The following is a 24,025-nucleotide window of genomic DNA, read 5'->3' as shown; positions in this document are numbered from 1 at the left end:
TCAATGTAGGCCATAGCGTATGCCCGGCACTTGCCCAGCACCTGGTCCACTAGTTGCTGGAACGTGGCTGCTGCACCATGGAGCCCGAAAGGCATTTTCTTAAATTGAAAAAGACCTTGGGGAGTGGCGAAGGCTGTTTTCTCCCGATCTTCAGGTCGCACGGGCACCTGCCAGTACCCCTTGGTTAAATCGAGAGCTGACAGGTAGCGAGCGGACCCCAGGTGATCCACCAGCACATCTGCTCGGGGCATGGGATAGGCGTCGAACTTGGCCACCTTATTCAGCTCTCGGTAATCGACGCAGAAGCGGGTGGTCCCGTCCGGCTTGGGCACCAAGACTATTGGACTCCTCCAGGCACTCTGTGAGGGCTCAATCACCCCCAGCTGGAGCATCTCGTCCGTCTCCTTTTCCACCGCCTCCCACCGCTTTCTAGGGATGGGTCGCCACGTAGCCCGAGCCGCCTGCCCTGGCTCGGTTGGGATGGCATGCTGTATCAGGCTGGTGCTACCTGGTCTGCGGGAGAAGACGCCTGGTACCCGGGCCCATAGAGCCTGTAGCTGGGCCCGCTGAGTTGGGTCGAGCTGGGGGTCCACCTTGGGCTCCTCGAATTCTGGGCCTACTGTGGTCCACGGCAGCTCACTGGACGGGAGTTCCAGGGGGTCCTCCGCCAGCTGGCACTCCTCGCTGTCCCGCTCGTACCACCTCTTCAGCAGGTTCACGTGGAGCGTCTTCCTCTGGCGTTGACGAGGCCCACACTGGACCTCATAGGTGGTAGGTCCTAGTACCTTTGTCACCACATAGGGGCCTCGCCAGGGGTCCCCCTCCTCCCTGGGAAAAACTGTGCGGTGGACGAGGACCTTCTCCCCCAGCTGGAAGGTTCTCTGTCGCGTACCCCGGTCGTACGCGGCCTTCTGGTGTGTCTGGGCATGGGCCAGCCGTCGGCCTGCTTCTGCTTGGAACTGCTGCACCCGCTCGCGGAGTTGGCTCACGTACTCCTGGACTGGGGGGGCTGGGGGGCTGGCTTGGGGGCCCCATTGCTCCACCAGGCGGGAGAGCATTCCTCGTGGCTTTCGCCCATACAGCAGTTCAAATGGGCTAAAGCCAGTGGAGGCCTGGGCGGTCTCTCGGAGGGCAAACATCAGGGGGTCGATATACAGGTCCCACTGGTGAGGTTTGTCATGCGTCATCTTTTTCAGGGCCTCCTTAACAGTCTGATTCAGGCGCTCTGCCAATCCATCTGTTTGGGGGTGGTAGGCAGAGGTGAACACCTGCCGGATCCCCAAGTTCTGACAGAGCTGACGCATGGCCTTTGCTCGGAAGGGCCCTCCCCGGTCTGTCAAGATTTCGCTGGGCAGCCCCACCATTGCGAACAGCTTGGACAACGCCCGGACCACCCCCGGGGTCTGCATAGTTTTCAAAGGAATGACCTCCGGGAAACGTGTGGCGTAGTCCACGATCACCAGGGCAAAACGGTAGCCCCGGGGTGTGCATGGCAGTGGGCCGATAAAGTCCATCGCTATCCGCTGGAAGGGCACCCCCATCACTGGCAGCGGGGAAAGAGGGGCCTTTGGCGGGCGTCTCGCTGCCACCCTCTGGCAGGTGGGGCATGAGCGGCAGTATGCCTTCACGTCCGCATTCACCGAGGGCCAGAAGAAACGCTCGAGGATCTTCCTCAGGGTCTTGTGGTGCCCCAGGTGCCCGGCCCAAGCGTGCTCATGGGCGGTGCGGAGGACCTCCGGCCGATAGCCTGCTGGCACAAGTAGTTGGCGGACCTCTCCCTGGCCATTTGGGGCACGAGCTATGCGAACCCAAACCCCTCCTTGCTTCTCAATGCGAGGGAGCCGTTGGGACCTCCGTTCATCCCGCACCTGCTCCTCCTCACGAGCGGCTGTCTCTCGCAAGCGCTGCAAGGACTCATCTGCCCCTTGGGCATCACAGAATGGGCGATCTGCTGGGGGTCCAGCTGGGTCTTCAGTCCGTGGTTCTGCCCCTGGTCTGGTGGAGGGACCCTCTCCCGGGTCGTCGGCCTCCTCCACTTGCAGAGTGGTGGCAACTTGTGGGTCTGTCAATTCCCGTGCCGCCTCCCGCCGAGGCCTGGCGATCCCTGGGGCGTCTCTTCCCGATTTCTTCGCTGCCTGCTGGAGGAGCCTGAAGAACCCCGGGGCATCTCTTCCCAGCAGCATTGGCACGGGTAGGTGAGCTACCTGGGCAACTTCCATTTGGTGGCAGACCCCTAGGTACTCTACCGTGATTAGGGCCGTAGGGTACGGCTGGGTGCGGCCCATCACATCCGTCACCGGGATCCAGCGGTGCACTGGGGTGGCAGCTGGGAGGAGTTGGGGCTGAATTGCTGAGACTGCACTCCCGGAGTCCAACAGGGCTTGTAGGATCAGCTGGCCTATCCTCACGGTGGCGCATAGACTCAGCACCTGCTTGCCAGGAGGTGGGTTACTTTCCCAAGCCAACGCACATACCACTGGCGAGGAGGCTGTGGGTGTGCAGGCTTGCATCCGCTGCTCCATGGCCTGCATTAGCTCTGCCTGAGCTGTTTGGAAGGCCGCCTCCAACTTCCTCCACATCCTGTCCAAGCATCCCTCCAGCCACAGTCTGAGGTCTGCTGGGGCTACGGCATTGGGATACATCCCTTCGACTGGCGCCTGCGTCGGAACGGCTTTCCCCGTACGGGCCACCAACTTGTCAGGGCTTGCCGCCGCTGCCGCTGGGCGTGGCATTGGGCGGTCTGCTCCTGACGTCATAGGGGGGCCAGGGATGCTGCAGGACCCTGCTCTGTGGAAGGAGGGGCGGTATACCTCACCCAGACTCCCTCTCAGTCCACTCGCTGGCCTGCTCAACCTGGCCTGCTTGCCCCCTGTGTCCTTCTTCATCCCCTCCTTCCAGAACTCTCCTCCAAACCTCCACTCTTGCATTGCACCGCTCTCACTCCACATTATCACTCCTTACTCACATCCACCACCACAGGGCTCTTCCCAGCCAGCTTTTATAGGGCTTCCTTCTACTGCCCCACCCCTCTTCCAGCCCAGTCTTGGGCTGCACCAAGCAGTTGCAGCTGGGGTAGCTGATCTGGCCCCACTGACCAGCACCAGCTGTGCCTTGTTCCCTGGCTGCCCAGCCTCCCTGCCTTGGCTGATTGCTGAAGGCCTGTCCAGCTGCAGTCCCCTGGCTAGCAGCTCGGCCTCCCTGGCTGAGCTGATGGCTGAAGGTGGGTCCAGCTGCGGCTCCTTGGCTGGTTGCCCAGGGCTTCCTGCAGAGTGCCTCCAATAGCCCCACCTGGAGTGGCTTGGCTTCTGGCAACTCCTGGGCCAGGCTACTATTTTCTAGCTGGGGCGTGGCTTTGGGCTGTTGGGGCTGCTGCTGCTTCTCCTCCTTAGGTAAGGTCTTTGGGTGGGTGACTGCTGGGCCCCCAATCCCTCTGCCCTTGCCCCCTTCTGCCTTGCTTAGTCCCCTTTCCTTCCCCAGGGGAGTGGGACTCGCTGGCTTCTCTCTGTCTCCCCCTGACTCCTGAGGCCCTGGGCCTTTGCCTCTTGCCCCTGGCGCCGGCAGGTTCTGGCTCCATTTGCCCGTGGGAGGGGATGACCTGCTGTCCCCAGGCTGCCCCTTCTGCTTGCCAGTCAGACCGGTTGACCTACTGCCTGCTGGCTGACCGGTTGACCTGCTGGCTGCTGGCTGCCCCCTCTGTTTGCCCGTCAGCCCGGTTGACCTGCTGTTCCCTCTTGTCTTGTTCCCGGGGGCTGGGGCTCAGACCCCGGACATCTAAAATGGTCAGTTGATATCTTAATGCAAAGTAAATACCGTAGTAATTGCACGAAGTAGTACGAGGATGAACTTTTTAGTATAGTAAGATACTAGCTCTTGAACTTTGTATATGCAGTCTACTTACTGATATCTGGCAAATGTGTATCTCAAGCTAAAGAAAGCTTTTGCTTTGCCATCAAATGGTTATACTTAATATATGTTTACCGTTTATAGCTCACAGTGGGATCTGACTGCGTTCACAATTGTCTAAATCATAATCTGTTTGTGTACATTTCCCGTTATCAGCCTGTATATGTATGAGATTTGTTACTAAAAATACCTTGTTTTTGATAGGGAAGAATGGACAGAAGCCATTCAAGCAGTAGCAGACAGACTTCAAAGGCAGGAAGAGGAAAGGATGAACTGTAGCCCAACATCACAGATTGATAATATAGGAGAGGAGGAGATGGATGCATCCACAACCCACCATAAAAGAAAGGTAAAGAATAGTCTAATGTCTAGTATTCTAGAATGAGAGAGCTGAATCTTAAAATCATAAAAATGTAAATATTTAAATATAGAAGTCCTGATTTGATGTTCATCTGCTTATATAGGGGACAAAATAATAGAGTTTGGGGATTGTTCCCATAGACAACATTCCATGTATCATGTGCCCCAGAGTAAATATGTAGGGCCTTAACTGAGAGTATAATATATTTTCAGGGTGGAATTCAGCAGCATACATATGGTCAAAGATATTGAAGGGAGGAGGAGAATTCATACGTACGTTAGATGAGCTGGTGGATGATTGGCATGATCGTCTTTCCGAAGCCATCGACGCTATTGCCCCCTGCCGTCCTCCCCGAGCCCGCAAACGGGTAGCTCCATGGTTTACTGAGGAGCTTTGCCAGATGAAGCGGTCTCTGAGACGACTAGAGCGAGTGTGGAGGCGGGGGCGCGACGAAGAGGCAAGAACATCTTATAGGACGTTTATGAAAGCCTATGAGGTGGCAGTGAAAGCAGCAAAGAGGGATTTCTTTGCTGCTTCCATTGCGTCCGCTAGCTCACGCCCGGCTCAATTATTTCGAACAGTTCGGTCCTTGGTCTCCCTCTCTCAGGGAGACCACCAAATTCTTAATTCAACTATTGGCTGCGAGGCTTTTGCGAGCTATTTTGCGGGTAAAATCTTGTCCCTTCACCGTGGCCTGCCACCCACTGTTGATACAGTAAGGGAACTGGAGACCCCTTGGCCGTCTTCTGGGTCCGTATTAGACCATTTCAGGCTGCTGTCTCAGGACGATGTTGACAGGATCCTGCAGGGGATGAGGCCAACCACCTGTCCTCTGGACCCCTGCCCATCCTGGCTGGTGAAGGCCAGCTCAGAGGGGCTACGGGACCATTTGGAGGCCATTGTTAACATCTCCCTGAGCTCTGGGGTTTTTCCAGGAGTGTTAAAGGAGGCGGTAGTGCGGCCCCTCCTGAAAAAACCATCTTTGGAGCCCACCAACCCGTCCAGTTACTGCCCAGTGTCAAACCTCCCGTTCCTGGGCAAGGTGATTGAGCGGGCGGTGGCGGTACAACTGCAGGAATTCCTGAATGATGCTCTAGTCCTGGACCCATTCCAGTCTGGCTTCCGTCCTGGCCATGGGACAGAGACAGCCTTGGTTGCCCTCACAGACGACCTTCGCAGGCATCTGGATCGAGGCGGGTCAGCGCTGCTTGTGTTACTTGATCTCACAGCAGCGTTTGACACAGTTGACTATGATTTGTTGGCCAGCCGCCTTGCCGACGTGGGGATTAGGGGGACAGCCTTACAGTGGCTGGTCTCCTTTCTCCAGGGTCGGGGACAGAGGGTGGCGCTCGGGGGAGATCTATCGCCCCGTCACCCTTTGGTGTGCGGGGTTCCCCAAGGGGCGATACTCTCCCCGATGTTATTTAACATCTATATGCGCCCCCTCACCCAGTTGGTGCGGAGGTTTGGGCTGGGTTGTCATCAATACGCGGATGACACCCAACTTTTTCTGTTGATGGACGGCCGGCCAGACACGGCCCCAGACAATCTGGCCAGAGCTTTGGAGGCTGTGATGGCATGGTTGAAACAGAGCAGGCTGAAATTGAACCCAGTGAAGACGGAGGTCCTGCAGCTGGGATGGGGGCTGCCAGTTGTTGGGATCCAGCTCCCTGCCCTGGATGGGACACCACTGGCAACTTTGCCAGTGGTAAAGAGTCTGGGTGTGCTCCTGGATGCCTCCCTATCGATGGAGGCCCAGGTCACGGCGGTTGTCAAGTCTGCATTTTTCCATCTTCGTCAGATCAGGCAACTTGCCCCCTACCTGATGCCCCAGGACCTGGCTACAGTGATCCATGCAACGGTCACCTCCAGGCTAGATTACTGTAACTCACTCTACGCTGGGCTACCCCTGGGCCTGATCCGGAAACTACAACTGGTCCAGAATGCGGCGGCACGGGTCCTGACTGGTATACCTTACCAGTCACACATCACACCTGTCCTGCGCCAGCTGCACTGGCTTCCGGTTGAATTCCGAATCAGGTTCAAAGTGTTGGTTCTTACCTTTAAAGCCCTGAGTGGGTTGGGACCGGCATATCTTCGGGACCGCCTCTCCCTGTACGTTCCCCGGAGATCGCTTCGATCAGCGAATAAATATTTACTTGTGGTCCCCGGCCCTAAGGAAGCCCGCCTCGCTTCAACCAGGGCCAGGGCCTTTTCAGTCCTGGCCCCAGCCTGGTGGAACGCTCTGTCAATGGAAACCCGGGCCCAGCGGGACATATTATCGTTCCGCCGGGCCTGTAAGACAGAGCTGTTCCGCCAGGCGTTCGGTGATTGAAGGGGGCGGTGCCATGTCCGCACCCCACCTTTGGGGTGGGGGAGGGTTTTCCCCACCACTGCACCTTGTTAATTTGTTTTATTCTTTGTATATTAATTTTAGTTTTTGTTTTTATTGATTTTAACTGTTCACTGCCCAGAGCCCCTGGGGATGGGTGGTATATAAATTGAATAAATAAATAAATAAATAAAATATATTATTTTCTGTTGTGATTGGCATAGTCTATTCAGTGTTGATATGAGAGTGGATTGCTATAGATACTGTATTGTGGCAGCTAACTGAAAACTTGCCAAACAATACAAACTGCAAATGGAAACCATTTTCAGAAGCCAAAATGTGGCCAGAGTAAGCTAGACTTTTCTTTAAACCGGTTACTCCAAAGAAAGTCTCATTTTATTCAGTGGGGCTTAATCCCAGGAAAGCTAAAAGCTTCAGATTTTTGTTTTTGTAATGGAAAATGTTAAAGAATCTTAATATTCAGCTGATATCAATAGTAGCAAAGTTAATAATCAGTGCACTTTGAGTACAGATTAATATAAGATAAATACATAACCTGTAATATTATCATAAATATATTATTTCAGTTTCTAATGGAAAAACCAAACTTTCAGTTGTACATGCAACTTTGCTTATCTGAACAGGGTATCCTGCAGGTGCCACCCTGCACATGGGCAAAATCTATAGCAGCCTGTACACGGGCTTTCTCTGAGGTGGCCCCTACCCTGTAGAATGGTCTGCCTGAAGAGGTCAGGAGAGCCCCCACTCTCCTAGCTTTCTGCTATTGATGCAAAACCAAATGATTTTAAAAGGCTTTTATATTGGGGGGGCGGTCTCAGATGCTTCCCTAATGAGTTAGGGACCATAGACTTCACCACTATGTTTCCTTATGTACTGTTGTTTTAAATATGTGCTCCTATGAGCTGTGTTTAATATTGGCTAATGTTAGCACTAGAATTCCTTATGCTCTATTTCAGCATTTCTTCAGTTCTGTATTGGATTCTTGCTAATGCTATGTCTTTGTAAACTTGTGTTTGTTTACCCTATGGTATTGTTTATGGAAATGTCCTTGATATTAACTGTACTATAATCTCACACTATTTAATCCTCCTTGAGTCTCAGTGAGAAAGGCAGACTATAAATGACATAAATAAATAAAATAAATAATAAAAAATAATATATTGTTCAGCTATTAAAGACTTCAGTGCTCAGTTGTGTACCATATATTATGGTTATACTATAGCTATACTTGACCTATAGACAAATAATACAGTATTCTAACTTATTTCTAATACAGGTTTTTTGGCATCATAGATATGTTGCATATTATTAATGTTATACATTAGCTTTGTCACATATTTCTATGCCTATGCCAATGATTTTTGCAGCAGATGGTACTCTTTTTATAAGAAGAAGATAATCAGATTATAAAACAAACAGAAAGAATGACAAGTTTATGTTCCAAGCAGTGAATATATCAAGAGAAAAATATATGGCATTTAATTAAAATAAAATTTGCTTTGTCATCATTAATTTAATTTTTGTTAGTTAACTTTTTCCTTGTATATTTTAAGCATAAATGTATTAATTTCATATCCTGATTATATTGCTTGTAAATTGCATGATCAGGTGTTTGGTTGTTTGCTGGCAAGCTGTGGTATAGCCCCACAGTCATTAGTACTACAGGTGATACCATATTTAATACAATCAAACCACAAGTGAATGAAGAGGGGAAGGATATGACCAGGGCATAATTTCATCTGCCACTAATGCCTATGCCCGTTGGACAAAGAGAAACCTGTTGACAACTGTATCATGTGATTTTTTAAAAAAAAAATGAATGGCAATAATACTACTACTTCCAGTGGAGGACCAGATGGGAAAGATGTAGTCCTATCTATAGTGTTACCCTAATGGGGGGGGGAGGTGTCTCCTTGTGAGTTGGGGAAATTAGCATTCAAGTAGATGTAGTGAGAAGGGGGTAACTGGGATCTCCACCAGTGTATACCAAGATTGTTCACTTAGAGAACTCTCAAATAAATAGCCCAAGGTCACCCAGCTGGCTTCAAGTGGAGGAGTAGGGAATTAAACCCGGCTCTCCAGATTAGAGTCCCACGCTCTTAACCACTACACCAAACTGGCCCAAACTTTTGGGGGCCTTTAGGCACCTTTGAAATCCTGACAAGCACAAAATGGCTGCTGGGAAAGGCAGAGCCAGCCACAAAACCACACATTTATGTTTAATAATTTACTTAAAATATTTTTCACACACACAGCTTTTCATACTAGCCTTCCTGCTTTCCTCCCAGGCACTGCTATAGGGGATTAAAGGTAACTGGCTGTGTGTGAGGAGAGACACTTTTACTCCCTCACCTTCAAGACAGATGTCTGCACCCTGCTCAGGACAAAGGGAAGCCAGCTGTCTTGGAGAGGGGAAAGCATCCATTTCAAGCTAGCCAGTCTCTTTTCCCCTTGAGTGCTGCTTCTTGGGAGGAAAGGACTTTCACTGGTTTAGGGGGACTCCACTCCTTCCCCCACCAAGACTGGCAGCCTTCTTCCTTCCCAGCACGGATATTTGAGAGGAAAGGGGGCTAGCTAGCTAGGGGTGAGAGGTGGGGGAAGAATGGCTTTACTTTGCTTGCTTTCCTCCCCAGGCAACTGCAGCACTGACAAAAATGTGTGCCAACAGGTTTGAGATGGAATGACTTTTTTCCTGCATATGCTGGCCACCTCCTCCCCAATTGCAGCAGCACAGCTTGGGGCAGCAGGGTGGGGTAAGGGCCTTTTCTTCCTTCCCCCGCAACTGAATGGGATGGTGGATAATTTCTAAGGCCTAGGGTAGCTTACTTCAGCCAAATAAGACCCTTCTGCTACAGCTGCAGGCATTCAACCAAAATAAGCCCTGCTTAGCACAAGCCACGTCTGGCCACACCAACTTCCTGAAAGACCTCAATGGACACCCAAAAAGGTGTCTAGGCTAAGTGTTGGGGACCCCTGCCTTATATAATAATATAATAACATTTGTTTTATATACTACTCTTCAGAACAACTTAACACCCACTCAGAGTGGTTTACAAAGTATGTTATTACTATCCGCACAACAACAATCACCCTTTGAGGTGGGTGGGGCTCTGAGAGAGCTGTCATTGACCCAAGGTCACCCAGCAGCCTTCAAGTGGAGGAGTGGGGAATCAAATCCTGTTCTCCGTATTAGGGTCCTGTGGCTCTTAACCACTACACCAAACTGGCTCTCTTATAGGCATGATAGCTTCATATCAGCAGCAACAGTTTATCATATTTCTTCTATGATATGTCCGCCTCCATCCTAGATGCTTGCTTAGTATTGTTACATCTAAGTGGATTATCATATCCATTCTCTCCTGTCTACTGCACTGACAGTTAAGTACAGAAACTTGACTCAACCCCACTTGCACCAAGTTGTGGAACTATTTCCTTAACAATATGCCAGGAATTACTGTTGTTGTTTGTTAAATGTTTTTTCACATTAACCATATATTCATTTTTTTTAAAAAATGCAACATAACTGTATGAAAATAATTCCACTGAGAATCCAGACTATGTGTAGCTACTTTAAAAAGTGGTGGTCTCCCAAGTTAATAATGTTAAGATATTTTTAGTATGAATCTGAACAAATGCTTTCTTCTAACAATAAAATATTTTAATTTACTAGCATTATCTATTGGATATAAGAGAGCAGCAGGTAAAGAAAATTTACTTGTTCATAACCCAGTAAGAAACTGAGCTGGGACAAGCTTGCTGCCAATTTCAAGGAAAGATCAACATTCCATTCTCTGATGGAGAATATGATAACTCTGACTACTGGAATCTCTTTGGTCAGTTCAATCAAAGAGGAATCTGACTAATGAACCACCTTCAACTTGGAGCACTGTCACCAAAGATAACTTGCAACAACAAATACCTGTACTAGAATCACATGTAGTATCAGAACCTCTCTCCCCCATTTTCCCAGATCACAAGAAGAAGAAAGTAATCAACATACATTTTAGTTTTTTAAAAAAATGAATATAAGGATCTCTTAAAAGATGCAAGCATACATCACTGAACTTACGTAGCTATAACTCTGCTTAAGGTTGCACAGTTAGAGGTGTACTCATAGTAATTTGTTTTAGATCATAAGAATGAGAATCTCAGTGTGTTAGTAATGATATGCTGAGTCACTCTTATATTTTAGTAACTATATGATTTAAGGTATCTGTATTTAAAACAATAATATCCTGTCTATCTACTTCATTTACAGTTCATCTTTTTCACTGAGATTCAAGGCAGGTTACAACTCATACCAATGTAGTAAGAACAATGTAGTACATACAAAAAACTGAAGTGTATTTATTTTATTTGTCATGTATATTCCGCCTTTCTCACTGAGACTCAAGTGGGATTACACAGTATGAGATTAGTACAGTCAATATTTCTCTAAAATACAATAAAATACATATGGTACATCAGGAATTGAACAATGCAGTGAAAACATACATAATCAACAACGTAATAAAGTTGGATTACAAAATTAGAATAATACAATGTGCATAGAGAACAGTGTGATATATACGATGAAGACTATCTTAAATCCCTCACAGCAAAGCTACAAGTGACTTTCTCCACGTGGAGAACACTAGATTTTTCTCACAAGGTTTCCTGGGAAATGAAGTCCAAGTAGTCCTTCCCCTCTGTTAGAATCGCTGCCTGAAGAGCCACAAGAGGGTTTCGTTTGGGGGCGGGCAGCTGTTACTTTCTTCCAGGGCATCCTGCAGGCTGCCTGCTCCCGGGGAATCTGCTCTGGAGAAAGTGGCTGCGTTGGTGAAGCTTCAGCCGCAGCGACAGTGGAAGGATCTGCTGCAGATTCTTCCGCTGTCGCTGCGGCTGAAGCTTCACCGATGCTGCCACTTCCAGAGCAGCTCCCCGGGAGCAGGCAGCCTGCAGGATGCCCTGGGAGAAAGTAGCAGCTGCCCACCCCCAAACGAAGCCCTCTTGTGTCTAACAGAGGGGAAGAACCACTTGGACTTCATTTCCCAGGAAACCTTGCTAAAAAAATCTAGTGTTCTCCATGTGGAGAAAGTCACTTGTAGTCACACTCTTCAGACGTTAGCTAAATCCTGATTTGTTTTATATAAATGCCCTCCTAAACAATTCCATTTTACACATTCTGTAAAATGATAGAAAGATGGGAGCTTTCCTGATCTCATCAGACAGGCCATTCCTCATGGTGGGAGTCACAACTGAGAATGCTTGGGTATGGGCAGCTGTTGATCTTACATATTTGCAGAAAGGTACTTTTAGAAGGCTTTGCTCAGATGAGCAGAGCTGCTGCATGGGAGAGTATTGGGAGAGGTGGTCCTTCAAATATGCATGTCCTAGACCATAAAGGGCTTTATAGATAATAATCAGTACCTTGAATGGAATCTAGTAACTAATAGGTAACTACTGGAACAACTGCTGAATAGGTGTAATATGCACCCTCTGCCTAGGTCCTAATAGTATGAGCAGGCCTAATAGTATGAGCAGGCAAGTGTATTACAATACACTTGTATTCGACTTCCGGTTTGGACTGATGGCGACCTGACGTTGCCCAGGGAGCTGGGCAAACAAGAGCATCTGTTTTAGGCAGGCCAGGTGCATAGATCGCCTGCTGCCACCCCTCTCCAGGTAGGAGAGGGTCTAGAACACTATGGGACCCTGAGAGCATGTGATCTTGGCGACGGGGGGTGGTGTTCCCATCGCCTTGAGGTCCCCTCTGGGAAGGGTGAGCTAAGATCTCTTCAAAGCTCTTTGGAGTCAAACTAAGGCATAAGATCGCCAGAAACCAAGCCTCTGTATCGAATTTGACCATTTCTAAACGGAAGAAACAGCACGAACAACCCAAGTGAAGCAAGGAAGGTAAAGATTACTATCACATTTTCCGGACTTAATAGTGGAAGAAAGAGGCAAAAGGAGCGAAATAAAAAGACAGGGCTGCTAGCTGAGCAAAGGAGCAAGGCATTTTTGGGAAAATTGTTGAAATTGGATGAAACTATATAGTGCTAAAGGAGGAAAATAAGTTTTGTTTACACATACCTGCGGTTTTGCAAAAGATAACGGCAGTGAGAAAGGGGAGGGAACTTGAGAGGAACTAGACTGAGCATCGCAAGATTGTAAAGGATATTGAGAACAGCAAACTTCTTTGCCTAGAGAGGGACCAACTCAAGAAGGAAGTGGGAAGAGCGGAGAAGACCGCGGAAGCAAAACAAAGGAAACATCGCGAGAAGGTGAAATTGAAAGGTCAGCAGGAAGCGGAAGCTAGCCATTTTGAGAAGGGAAAGAGGAGCAAGCAAACAGGATATTATACCATGGAGAAATTGCGCCCGACATTTTGGTAAGGTCAAAGAGACGAATTTGAAATAAAACTTTAAAATTTTAAAATAAGACTTTAAAATAAGAGAAATAGAAGTGGATATCAAAAACGGAGCTAAGAAAGAGAGCTGATACTTGGGGTGGTGCAAAAGCTAGCCCAGGCACGATGAAGAAAGGTGAAAAAGAATGGCAAGCTGCTATAGAAGCGTTAGGAAAAAAAAGTGTTGGATGGCAACAAAGAGTTGGGCCAATCTATACAACGAATGGAGGAAAGCTTGCTAAAAAATATAAAAGATCTAATAAAAGCAGAGGTGACAGAGTTGGCTAAGAGTATAGACGATGTAAAAAAAACTTCAGACAACAAACCAAATAGTACAGGAGGTGGAGCAGAAGACCTCTAGCTTAAAATTGGAAAATCAAGCATTACAGGAGCGTGTGGCGGTGATGGAATGTAAAATTACAGAAAATGAGCTAAGATTTAGAGGAGTGCCGGAGTCTATGACGCAAAATACGCAAGATCAAATAGTTGCAATATTGGCAGAATTTTTAGAAAAGCAGCCAGAAGAAATTGAAGCTAATTTGAATTTGGTTTATAGAGTAAACTCCAGCTATGCACAGCAGAAAAAATTACCTAGAATTATAATTGCACAACTGACAACTAAAAGAATGAAAGACGAAATTTTAAGAAGGCATTTTCAAAACCCATTGGAAATGGAGGGAGGCAGAGTCAGAATTATGAAAGAGCTGCCATTGAAAATTTTGCAAGAGAGAAAAAAATACCGAGAGTTAACTGGAAAATTGAGAGAGAAGGACATCAGGTATAGGTGGGAAATACCTGAAGGTTTGAGTTTTAATTTCCAATCTGCAAGAGTGATCATCAAGTCAAAACAAGATATGACGGTGTTTTTGCTTGATAATGAAAGAGACTTTCCAGGAATTGTTAAAAAGTAGTAACATGGAGTACAAATTAATATATTGGAATGTTAACGGACTGAACTCACTTCAAAAACGTAAAGCAATTTTTCATTGGGTAAAGAAGCAAAATTGTAATATAATATGCTTACAAGAAACTCATATTAAAGAACAAGATTGCAAATTTTTAAAAGATAGACAGTTAGGGCAAGAATTTTGGGCATCTGCCAAGCAGAAGAAAAGAGGGGTTGCGATATATGTAAAGGAGGAAATGGACCCTAAATTAATTTTTAAAGATAAAGATGGAAGATATTTGGCAGCAGAGATTTTTTTGAATTTTAAGAAGACCCTGGTTTTAGGAATTTATGCGCCGAATGGAGCTAAAGATGACTTTAGTTTGGTGTAGTGGTTAAGAGCACGGGACTCTAATCTGGAGAGCCGGGTTTGATTCCCCACTCCTCCACAAAGCCAGCTGGGTGACCTTGGGCGAGTCACAGTTCTCTTGAGCTCTCTTAGCCCCACCCACCTCACAGGGTGATTGTTGTGGGGTAATAATAACACTTTGTAAACCGCTCTGAGTGGGCATTAAGTTGTCCTGAAGGGCAGTATATAAATCGAATGTTATTATGTTGTTATTATTATTTTACAAGGAAATAATTCAAAAATTGGATCAATATTCATATGAGCAAATTATAATGGCTGGGGATTTTAATGGTGTCGTCAACTCGCAGTTAGATAAGAAATCCAAACTACTGTATAAAAAGGCAGGGAAGTTACCAAGATCATTTTTTGAATTGGTTGGACAATAAAATTTGCAAGATATTTGGAGAAATTGGAACGCTAAAATAAAAGACTTTACATTTTATTCTGTGAGACACCAGTCTTTTTCAAGAATTGATATGATTTGGGCGACAAAGGAGTTAAGTCTGCTCACAAAGAAAATAGAGATCATGCCGAGGGTGAGTTCAGATCACAATCCAATGATGTGGAAAGTTTCGACAGGATTTAGGAAATTTAGATGGAGACTAAACGAGGATCTCTTACAGAGTCAAGAGAATATTGAAGTCATCCAAAGAGAGACAAAATATTTTTTTCAACAGAACAGTGGTCAGGAAGTGCCAACACATACGGTATGGGATGGTTATAAAGCTGTGATGAGAGGGATCTTGATCACATTGAACAGCAGGGCAAAGAAAAAAAAGCAAAGCAAATTTCGAGAGATACAGGAAAAAATTTCCAAGAAGGAGAAAGACTTACAGAAAAGACCGGGGAAGAAAACAATAATTCAAGAAATAAAGATATTACAAGAGTAGCTGAGAGCTTTTGCAAATAAAGAGTTAGAATGGCATTTAAAGTCTTTACAGCAAAAATCTTTAGAAGGGGCCAACAAGCCAGGGAAATATTTAGCCTGGCAACTGAAAAAGAAAAGGGAGAAAAGTGCTATTGGGAAGATAATTGAAGAAGGAAAAGAAATAATGGAACATCAAGGGATAAAAAGGACATTCTATAAATAGTATGCTAAACTATTTCCAAAAAAGATGATAGACCCAGAGAAAATAGAAGCATATTTAGAAAAAGTTAAATTACCAAAGATTTCAAATACAATGAAAGAGACATTAAATGTTCCAATTACAGAGGGAGAAATCCTAGAAGCTGTAGAGTCAACTAAGATAGGGAAAGCACCGGGTCCAGATGGAATCTCAGCAAAATTTTATAAAGTAATGAAAAAAGACCTGGTGCAGCCCCTACAAAAGTTGATGAATGAGATTATGAAGAAAAAAGATCTCCCAAAGACTTTGAATGAAGCAAATATCTCATTGATTCCGAAGGAGTCACAAGATTTAACAAATATCAAGAATTACAGACCTATGTCTCTACTGAACAATGACTATAAAATTTTTGCAAGAATTATAGCTGAAAGGCTTAAGAGATTTTTAATGGAATTTGTAGGAGAAGAGCAGGCCGAATTTTTACCAAATAGACAAATTAGGGATAACTTGAGAGTTGTGTTGGACGCCATTGAATATTATGACAAGCATCCGGAAAAAAAGGTAGGCCTGTTCTTCGCAGATGCAGAGAAAGCCTTTGACAATTTAAATTGGGATTTTATGTTCTCGACTACGGAAAAGATGGATTTGGGGCAAGAATTTATAAAGGCAGTGAAAGCTATATACACTGAGCAAAATGCGTCGTTAGTGATTAACAGTAATTTGACAGAAAAATTCGAGGTAAGAAAAGGTACAAGACAAGGATGTCCACTTTCACCTTTATTGTTTGTTATGTTGCTGGAAATACTTTTAAGGCAAATAAGAGAGGATGACAGCATCAAAGGCATAAAACGTTTGTGGACGATGTGATGTTTACAGTGGAAGATCCAATCCAGACATTACCAGTATTATTAGATAAAATCAAAGAATTTGGAGATCTGGCAGGGTTTAGTATAAACAGAACAAAGTCGAAATTGCTCTGTAAAAACATGACAAAAAAGAAACAGGAGGAGCTAACGAACGTTACAAAGTGTGAAGTGGTTCAGAAAACAAAATACCTGGGAATAGAATTAACAGCTAAGAATATAGATTTATTTAAAAACAATTATGAAAAATTGTGGTCACAGATAGAGAGGGATTTGTTGAAATGGAATAAAATGAATTTGTCACTGTTGGGACGTATTTCAGTTGTAAAAATGAATGTACTACCCAGAATGATGTTTTTGTTACAAACGATTCAAATTGTTAAAGATAAGAAGCATTTTGACAAATGGCAAAGGAAGTTATCAGATTTTGTCTGGGCAGGGGAAAAACCAAGAATTAAGACGAAAGTGTTGTGTGACACAAAAGAAAGGGGAGGTCTGCAATTACCAAATTTGAGATTGTACCATGAAGCGATCTGGTTAATTTGGTTGAGGGAATGGGTAAAATTATCTAATCTTAAATTGTTAGCACTGGAAGGGCATAATAATTTGTTCGGTTGGCATGCGTATCTATGGTATGAGAAACATAAAATGGACGGTATGTTTCAGCATCATTTTGTGAGAAGGAATGTCTTCATGATTTGGCAAAAATATAAGAAGTTTATGGGGGGGGGGAAAGGCCCATGTGGATTGTGCCATCAGAAGTGGTGAACCCAAATATGTATTATAAGAGAGAAGATTGGTTAACCTACAAAGAGTTATTGTGGGCTGATAGAGATACCTTTAAAACAAAAAGTAAAGATGAGTTACCATTTGAGTATGTTTGGTTGCAATACAGACAAATTAAAGATGTATTTGAATCGGACAAAAAAGCGGGTTTCAGAACAAAAAAATACAGAATTAGAAGAAATTTTGTTTGGAGAAGGAGCAAAAATGATTTCTAAAATGTATAAAATTTTACTGAAATGGTATGCACAAGATGAGGTAGTTAAAACACAAATGGTGAAATGGGAAATAAACTTTAACAAAAATGTTACAATGGAGAATTGGTAATTTTTATGGAGGAACACACTGAAGACATCTACATGTAACAATTTGAAAGAGAATGGATATAAGATGATTTACAGATGGTATTTAACGCCGAAAAAATTACCAAATGCAAACAGTGACATGTCAAATAAATGTTGTAAGTGTAAAAAACACGAGGACTCTTTTTACCCCATGTGGTGGACTTGTGATAAGGCCAAAATTTTTTGGTCTAAGATTTATGTGGAAATGCTGTCAATTATGAAATGTAATTTGTTGAAGAGCCCGGAAATGTTGCTGCTAGGACTAAATATACAAAAAGTAAATATGAGAGACAGGACACTGTTATTTTATATGACTGTAGCAGCAAGAATATTGTATGCACAATACTGGAAAAAAGAAGACATACCAGAAGTGGAAGAATGGATTCAAAAATTGTTGTACATGGCGGAGATGGACAAAATGACAAGAAAGTTGAGGGAGCAAAATCCAAATGAATTTCTAACTGATTGGAGGAAATTTAAGGACTATCTGGAAAATAAGTGGGATGTGAGAGGACAGTTGTGGACTTTGGAGAACTACTAAGAGGTGTGGAGAATGTATATGAACTTTACCTTTGATAATAGGGACTATAGTGTGAATAGAGGTAATGATAAGAAATAAATGGGTTCATCCACGGTCTTCCTGTGCAGTCCCACATGGGACTGCGCACGCACAGGCCTGCCGATACCGGAGATTTCTTTAGCTCAACGCCACCAGGGGGCGCTCTCGCCTTCCACCACGCATGCGCGGCCATTTTCCCGCCTAAATGGACTATAGAAGGCGGAGCGCCCTACACATACCCTCAGTTTCCTTTTTGCCGCCGATAGATGAGGTTTCTGGCTCTTCTACTCGCTCGCGATGTCGGATACTGCTCTCTTCAAACGGTGCGTCGCCTGCAATCAAAAGATGACCAGGTCAGGCGGCCATTCAAACTGCCTTTATTGCCTCGGGGAGACCCATAATACTCAGGCCTGCAAACATTGCCGCGCCTTTACTTCAAAGGCCAGGGCAGAACGAGCAGACCGTTTGCACGCTTCGCTTTGGCAACGTGCTATGGCGGTTGTCGATCCTCCGGCGAAGACACCTGCACCTGCAGCGTCTAGCTCCGCTCCTCGTCTGGCTGAAACTGCGAGTGCTAAGACCCCTCGCTCGGTACCTTCCCCGAGTCACTCAGAGTCGAGGCCCAGAGACCGCTCCACCTCCTCGGTTCAGAGCGCATCGGAACCAGTACCATTGGTTCCGAAGGTCCCTTGGAGCCGACCTCCGTCGACATCTTCTGCTCCAATCTTGGACCAGGCTGGGTCTCGGAGTCAAACTCCCTCCGTATCGAGACCGACTCCTCCGCCTTCACAGGTCTCAGCTTCCTCAGAACCGACAACTGTGGAACCGACTGCCTCATCTGATCCCAACAACAAGAAGAAGAGGAGCATTCTTCTAAACAGGATAAGGCAGTTTTGGACCAGCTGGTATCTTCTCCCCTGTCGGCCCCGTCGGGTGCGATTGGTTCCGACCCACCGGAGAAGAGGCGGAAGGACACGGAGACCCCGGTTCCGACTCCAGCGATCTCCTCGCAGGAAGATCCTCTGATCGACCGGCCTCTGACCCTGACAGGACGGCCGCGGTCGGCCTCTCACGAGTCCGGTTCGCTTTGATCGGGCTGCAGCTACCAGAGTGGTTCAGGCCATCGTTATAGCCCGTATCCGGTTCGGAGTCGATCGAGGGAGCGTTACAGCAGTGAGGGACGGGCCACCTCCTACTTTTTGGAGGATAGCCCGCTGCGATCGGACCGCTCTTACAGGAGGGAATCTCTTTCACCCTCCCTTCGGATCCGCTCTTATGATGACTCTCGCGGTACCCTGCGTCTTTCTGAGGTTGACTTCCATCGGAGCCGACCGAGGTACAGTGTGTCTCCTCCGTCTGACTCGCCTGATGCTGAGATTGGTCCGGCGGAAGAGCCTTCTCCCACGGACGATTTCTTTTTTTTTTTTATATATAATTTTTTTTTATTTTTCATAACTACAAAACACTACACCAGACTATCACAAGGAAAGGGGAGAGGGAAAGGACAAAGGGGGGTGGAAAAAGAAAAAGGGGGGGAAATGAACTACAAACACTAAACACTACACTTCAATGTTTCCCTTCATACTGTCATAATACAAAAATAGCTCCATAGAATAATGATGGAGTGGTTAATCATACAGAAAATAAACATTTCAAATTCTGATTAAACTTTCCTCCCCCTTCTAGGTCCCGGACGCAATTCTCTCTGTGCAACTGCTGTTGCGATGCTCTCCTCCTCCCCCCCCCCTCCGGCTCCTCCTTTTCTTCGTTCTTGGTGCAGCAGAGTTCTGGGTTTTTATTCTCAAAATCCTTTAGTTGATCTTCTGATAATATCTTATAGGCCTGATCTTTATATCTGAACCATATTCCTTCCGGGAATAACCATTTGTACTTTATTCCATGGTCCCTCAGAAGAGCTGCAAACTTTTTATATTTAAAACGCCGTTTCCGGACTAGAAATGGAACGTCCTTCAAAATCTTGACTTTCAAACCCATAAAGTCCAAATCCGCATTGTATGAGTTATATAGGATGGTGTCCCGAATCTTTTTAGTTGAAAAGTCAATAATGATCTCACGAGGCAACTGTCGCTTTGTTGCATATTTTGAAGAAGCCCGACGGACCTCCAAAATGGCGCTTTTAACCTCTTCTTTAGTCGTCCTCGCGGGTGTCGCCAGTAGTTCCGAGACCAAATCCCACAGATCCTCATTTTCCTCCTCTTTCACGTTTTGGAGACGCAAAATTGTCTGCGTTCGTTCCACCTGTAGCCCGATCAGTTGGTTCTCCACCAACTTCAGCTCCTTTTTTGTAGCCTTCACAAGTGACGCACTTTCCAGAGCAGACTTTTCTGCCCCCCCCGCTGCTGCCTTAATGGTTTTCACCTCGCTTTCAATTAAGCCCACCCTTTGATCAGTTTCGTTCAGCTTGTCAACAAAGGGTTTTATGGCTTCCACCACCGCCCTGCGCACCAACTCTTCGAGCGACTCCCCTTTCTGCAAGGTGGCCGAGATTGACTTACCGAGAGCGGGACTTTGCTTCTTTGCTGCCATTTTGGGGGGGGGGGGCGCCAACAAAATTCTGGAACTCCACGAAGGGGAAGAGCGAGTCTTCTTCAGATCAACCTCTCCTTCACAAACGCTTGTAGAACAGAAGGGATTCGCTTGTTTACAGGCTTCCGCCTGTTTCTTTTACTTGCCGTTTCTCGTTGCCCGGCGGCACTCGAGGCGCCGCGCACATCTGCCGGCCTCCATAGGGACAAACGGGCAATTCCCCCCCCGCATTGATTTCGGGGAGTTCTTCCCGCCGCGTCCCGGACCCTGGCTCCCTCCCTGGGAGTCCTGGGGGCTAATCCTTACGGATCAGCCGCCCGGTCAGGGTGCCCGGTCGTTTCCTCCCGGACCAGCCGAGAGGAGCGTCCGGCATGGCTGAGAAAACGAAACCGAAACCCCCACGGACGATTTCAGAGCCTACAATGAGCTGCTTCAGCGGATGGCGAAGGCGTTGGATTTGGAGATGACCTCTTCGGAGTCGAAATTCACGGATAAGATTTACTAGCACATCTACTCGGACTCCACACTTTCTGTGGCATTCCTGCTGATAGACGGGTTCGTGGATCTGTGGAAGAAGCTGAATGCCAAACCTGCTTCTGTCCCCGCTACGAACAGGAAAGTGGAAGGCCTATACCGCACCAAGGATGATAATCACCCCTTCTTGGCGATCTATCCACCTCCTTCCTCTTTGGTTACTGAGGAGATGCAGGCTCGAGGCAAGCAAGGCTCTATGTCGGCCCCTATGGACAAAGACAGTAGGAAGATCGACACCTTGGGGAGAAAGTTATATACCTCAGCTGCCTTTGCCATTAAGGTGGCCAATTATGTAGCAATGATGTCAGCATACCAGCTCTTCCTCTGGAAGAAAGTAGCGGCTGTTCTCCCCAAACTCCCTGATGATCAGCGGACCGTCCTGTGAGTCATTCAGGAGGAAGCTACTCGACTGTCACGGCACCAGATAAATGCCAGTAGAAGCTTGTCCGATACTTCAGCGCGCTCCTTGCTCTCTGCAGTGGTCCTGCGTCAATATGCCTGGCTCCGCACAACTGCTCTCCCGCCTGAGACAAGGAGCAAAGTGGAGGACTTACCTTTTGAAGGGACCTCGCTCTTCTCCGATAAGACGGATGAATATCTGTCTAAAAAGTGAACGTATTGTCTTACAGCTCGATCCTATGGAGTCTTGCATCAGGCCCCTCAGCATTCTTCGAGGCCTTACTTTAGATCTTCCCAACGAGGCAGGCCATACCAGTATCAGCCTTATCAGGGGTATTCTTATCAGTCCCAGAGGAGTTATCAGAGTCCTCAGCAGTCATTTTTGAGACGCAGACAAGGTCACCGTTCCAAGCCTGGTTCCCACCAGCAGCAGGCTAAGGAAGCCCCGCAGGCTCACAAACAATTCTGACAATTACAGGGACCTGCGCCCATGTTTGGGTGCAGGCTTAATGCTTACTGGCAAGAGTGGCTTGCGATTGGTTCCGATGTTTGGGTTTCTGATATTGTTCAGTTTGGTTATAAAATTGAGTTTGAGTGTTTACCTTACTTACGTCTCCCTGTCTTTTCTTCGGGGCATCCTCATGTGGAGATTCTGTCCGAGTTGGCCACGCTGCTCCAGAAGGGAGCAATTGAAGAGGTGCCCTGTGATTCTGCCTCCTTGGGATTCTACTCTAACCTGTTTATGGTGGAGAAAAAAGATGGTGGTCTCAGGCCCATTTTAGACTTGAGGGCCCTTAATAAGCTGATTAGAGTCCGTAAATTCAAAATGGTAACCTTGCAGATGGTATTGACTCTATTACCTCTGAATTCCTGGTTCGCTGTCCTTGACCTGAAGGACGCTTATTTTCATATCTATATTTCCCGAACATAAGAAGTATTTGAGGTTTACCTATAACCACAAGATTTATCAGTATCGGGTCCTTCGGGTTGGCTACTGCCCCTAGAGTGTTTACAAAATGTGTAACTGTAGTAGTAGCTCACCTGAGGCTACAGGGCTGTAGGATTTTTCCTTACCTGGATGACTGGCTCCTGGTTGGCAATTCAGTAGCTGATGTATCCAACCAAGTGTCCCTAACTCTGAACCTTTGCCTTAGACTGGGATTGTTCGTTAACCAAAAGAATTCAAATTTGGACCCTGTTCGCTCTGTCCAATTTATTGGGGTGATTTTGGATTGGATTAAGAATGCTGGCTTCTTACCTTCCGATAGGGCTACTAGGATTAAAGGCATGGTCCTTAGACTTAGACCGTGCCATTTCCAATCGGCACGTTTTATTCAGGTCTTGTTGGGGTGTTTAGCCTCTACCACAGCGGTGATCCCCTTTGCCAGGTTGTTCATGCGGCCTTTACAGTTGTGGTTTAATGCCACCTTCTCACCTATTTCTGATTCTCAGAACAGGAAACTGTCGGTTCCAAGGGCGGGGGGTGGCCTCTTTGGAATGGTGGCTTGAAGATGTTAACTTGTTTAAGGGAGTGGAGTTTGGATATAAACAAACGCAGTTGTCGGTGACCACTGACGCTTCTCTCTTAGGTTGGGGAGCTCACTGTGAGGGCGCTTATGCTCATGGGACTTCGTCTGAGGTTGAACATTCAGAACACATTAACCTTCTGGAGCTGAGGGCTATTTCAAATGCACCAATCTCCTTTTCAAATACCGTGCGAAACAAGTCTGTGCAAGTGTTGACGGACAACATGACTGCAATGTTTTATGTCAACAGACAGGGTGGCACGGCGTCGGCGACCCTTTGTGCAGAGGCGATGAAGTTGTGGAATTGGGCCATACGACATTCGGTGTGGCTTCGAGCAGTGCACATCCCAGGGGTGGAGAACTTCCAGGCGGACCAACTGAGCAGGTTGCACCGGGATGTTCACAAGTGGTCGCTCCGGGACGAGTACCTCACTCCGATCTTCTCAATTTGGGGATTCCCGGATCTGGACCTCTTCGCCACAGTGGACAATCGCAAGGCCCAGCGCTATTGTTCCAGGGGGGGTCTAGGCCCCGGGTCAGATGGGGATGCATTTCAAGTTGAGTGGTCGGGTCTTCTGTGTTATGCGTTTCCCCCATTCCCCCTATTGACCAGGGTTCTGGGCAAGATACAGGGGGATGGAGCCTCGGTCATTCTGATAGCCACCTTTTGGCCGAGGCAGCCCTGGTTTCACGCTCTCCTTCGGCTGCAGCGGCAGTCGGTCAGATTGCTGCTTGTTCCAGATCTCCTCTCCTGGAAGGGGGTTCTATATCACGACATTCAACGACTCAAACTGACGGCTTGGTTGATAACCCAGGATCAGGCTTCTCTGAGGCTGTAACCCATGTTTTGCTTAATGCTAGACGCCTCTCTACGAGGCAATCTTATGCGTTCAAGTGGGAACGTTTTTCAGGGTGGTGTAGGCGTCGAGATTTGGACCCCTTTTATGCCTCCCTGCCTGAAATTTTTGAGTTTCTTTGGGAGGTTAAATTGGGGGGGTCTAGCCAACAGTTCTGTCAAGGTTTACGTGGCAGCAATTTCAGCGTTTCATCCTCCTATTGATAAGAAGTCTTTTTTCTCATTACACTTCTAAGTTATTTTTGCG

The 24,025-nt window shown here is 46.7% G+C and overlaps 1 protein-coding gene across 1 annotated transcript in view; it reads left to right on the top strand.

Annotated features, from left to right (window-relative positions):
• Positions 1 to 24,025, top strand: part of AKT3 (AKT serine/threonine kinase 3) — a 378,228-nt gene that overhangs the window by 241,784 nt on the left and 112,419 nt on the right. The window contains exon 5 of the mRNA XM_054979040.1: positions 4,108 to 4,252. Within this exon, the coding sequence (XP_054835015.1) occupies positions 4,108 to 4,252 (145 nt within the window). The remainder of the gene's footprint in view (positions 1 to 4,107; positions 4,253 to 24,025) is intronic.

This window comes from Eublepharis macularius, chromosome 1, assembly GCF_028583425.1.
Source record: "Eublepharis macularius isolate TG4126 chromosome 1, MPM_Emac_v1.0, whole genome shotgun sequence".
In the NCBI taxonomy this organism is placed as follows: Eukaryota; Metazoa; Chordata; class Lepidosauria; order Squamata; family Eublepharidae; genus Eublepharis; species Eublepharis macularius.
Note: the sequence above shows the minus strand (reverse complement) of the source record. Positions and strands in the feature narration are given on the sequence as shown.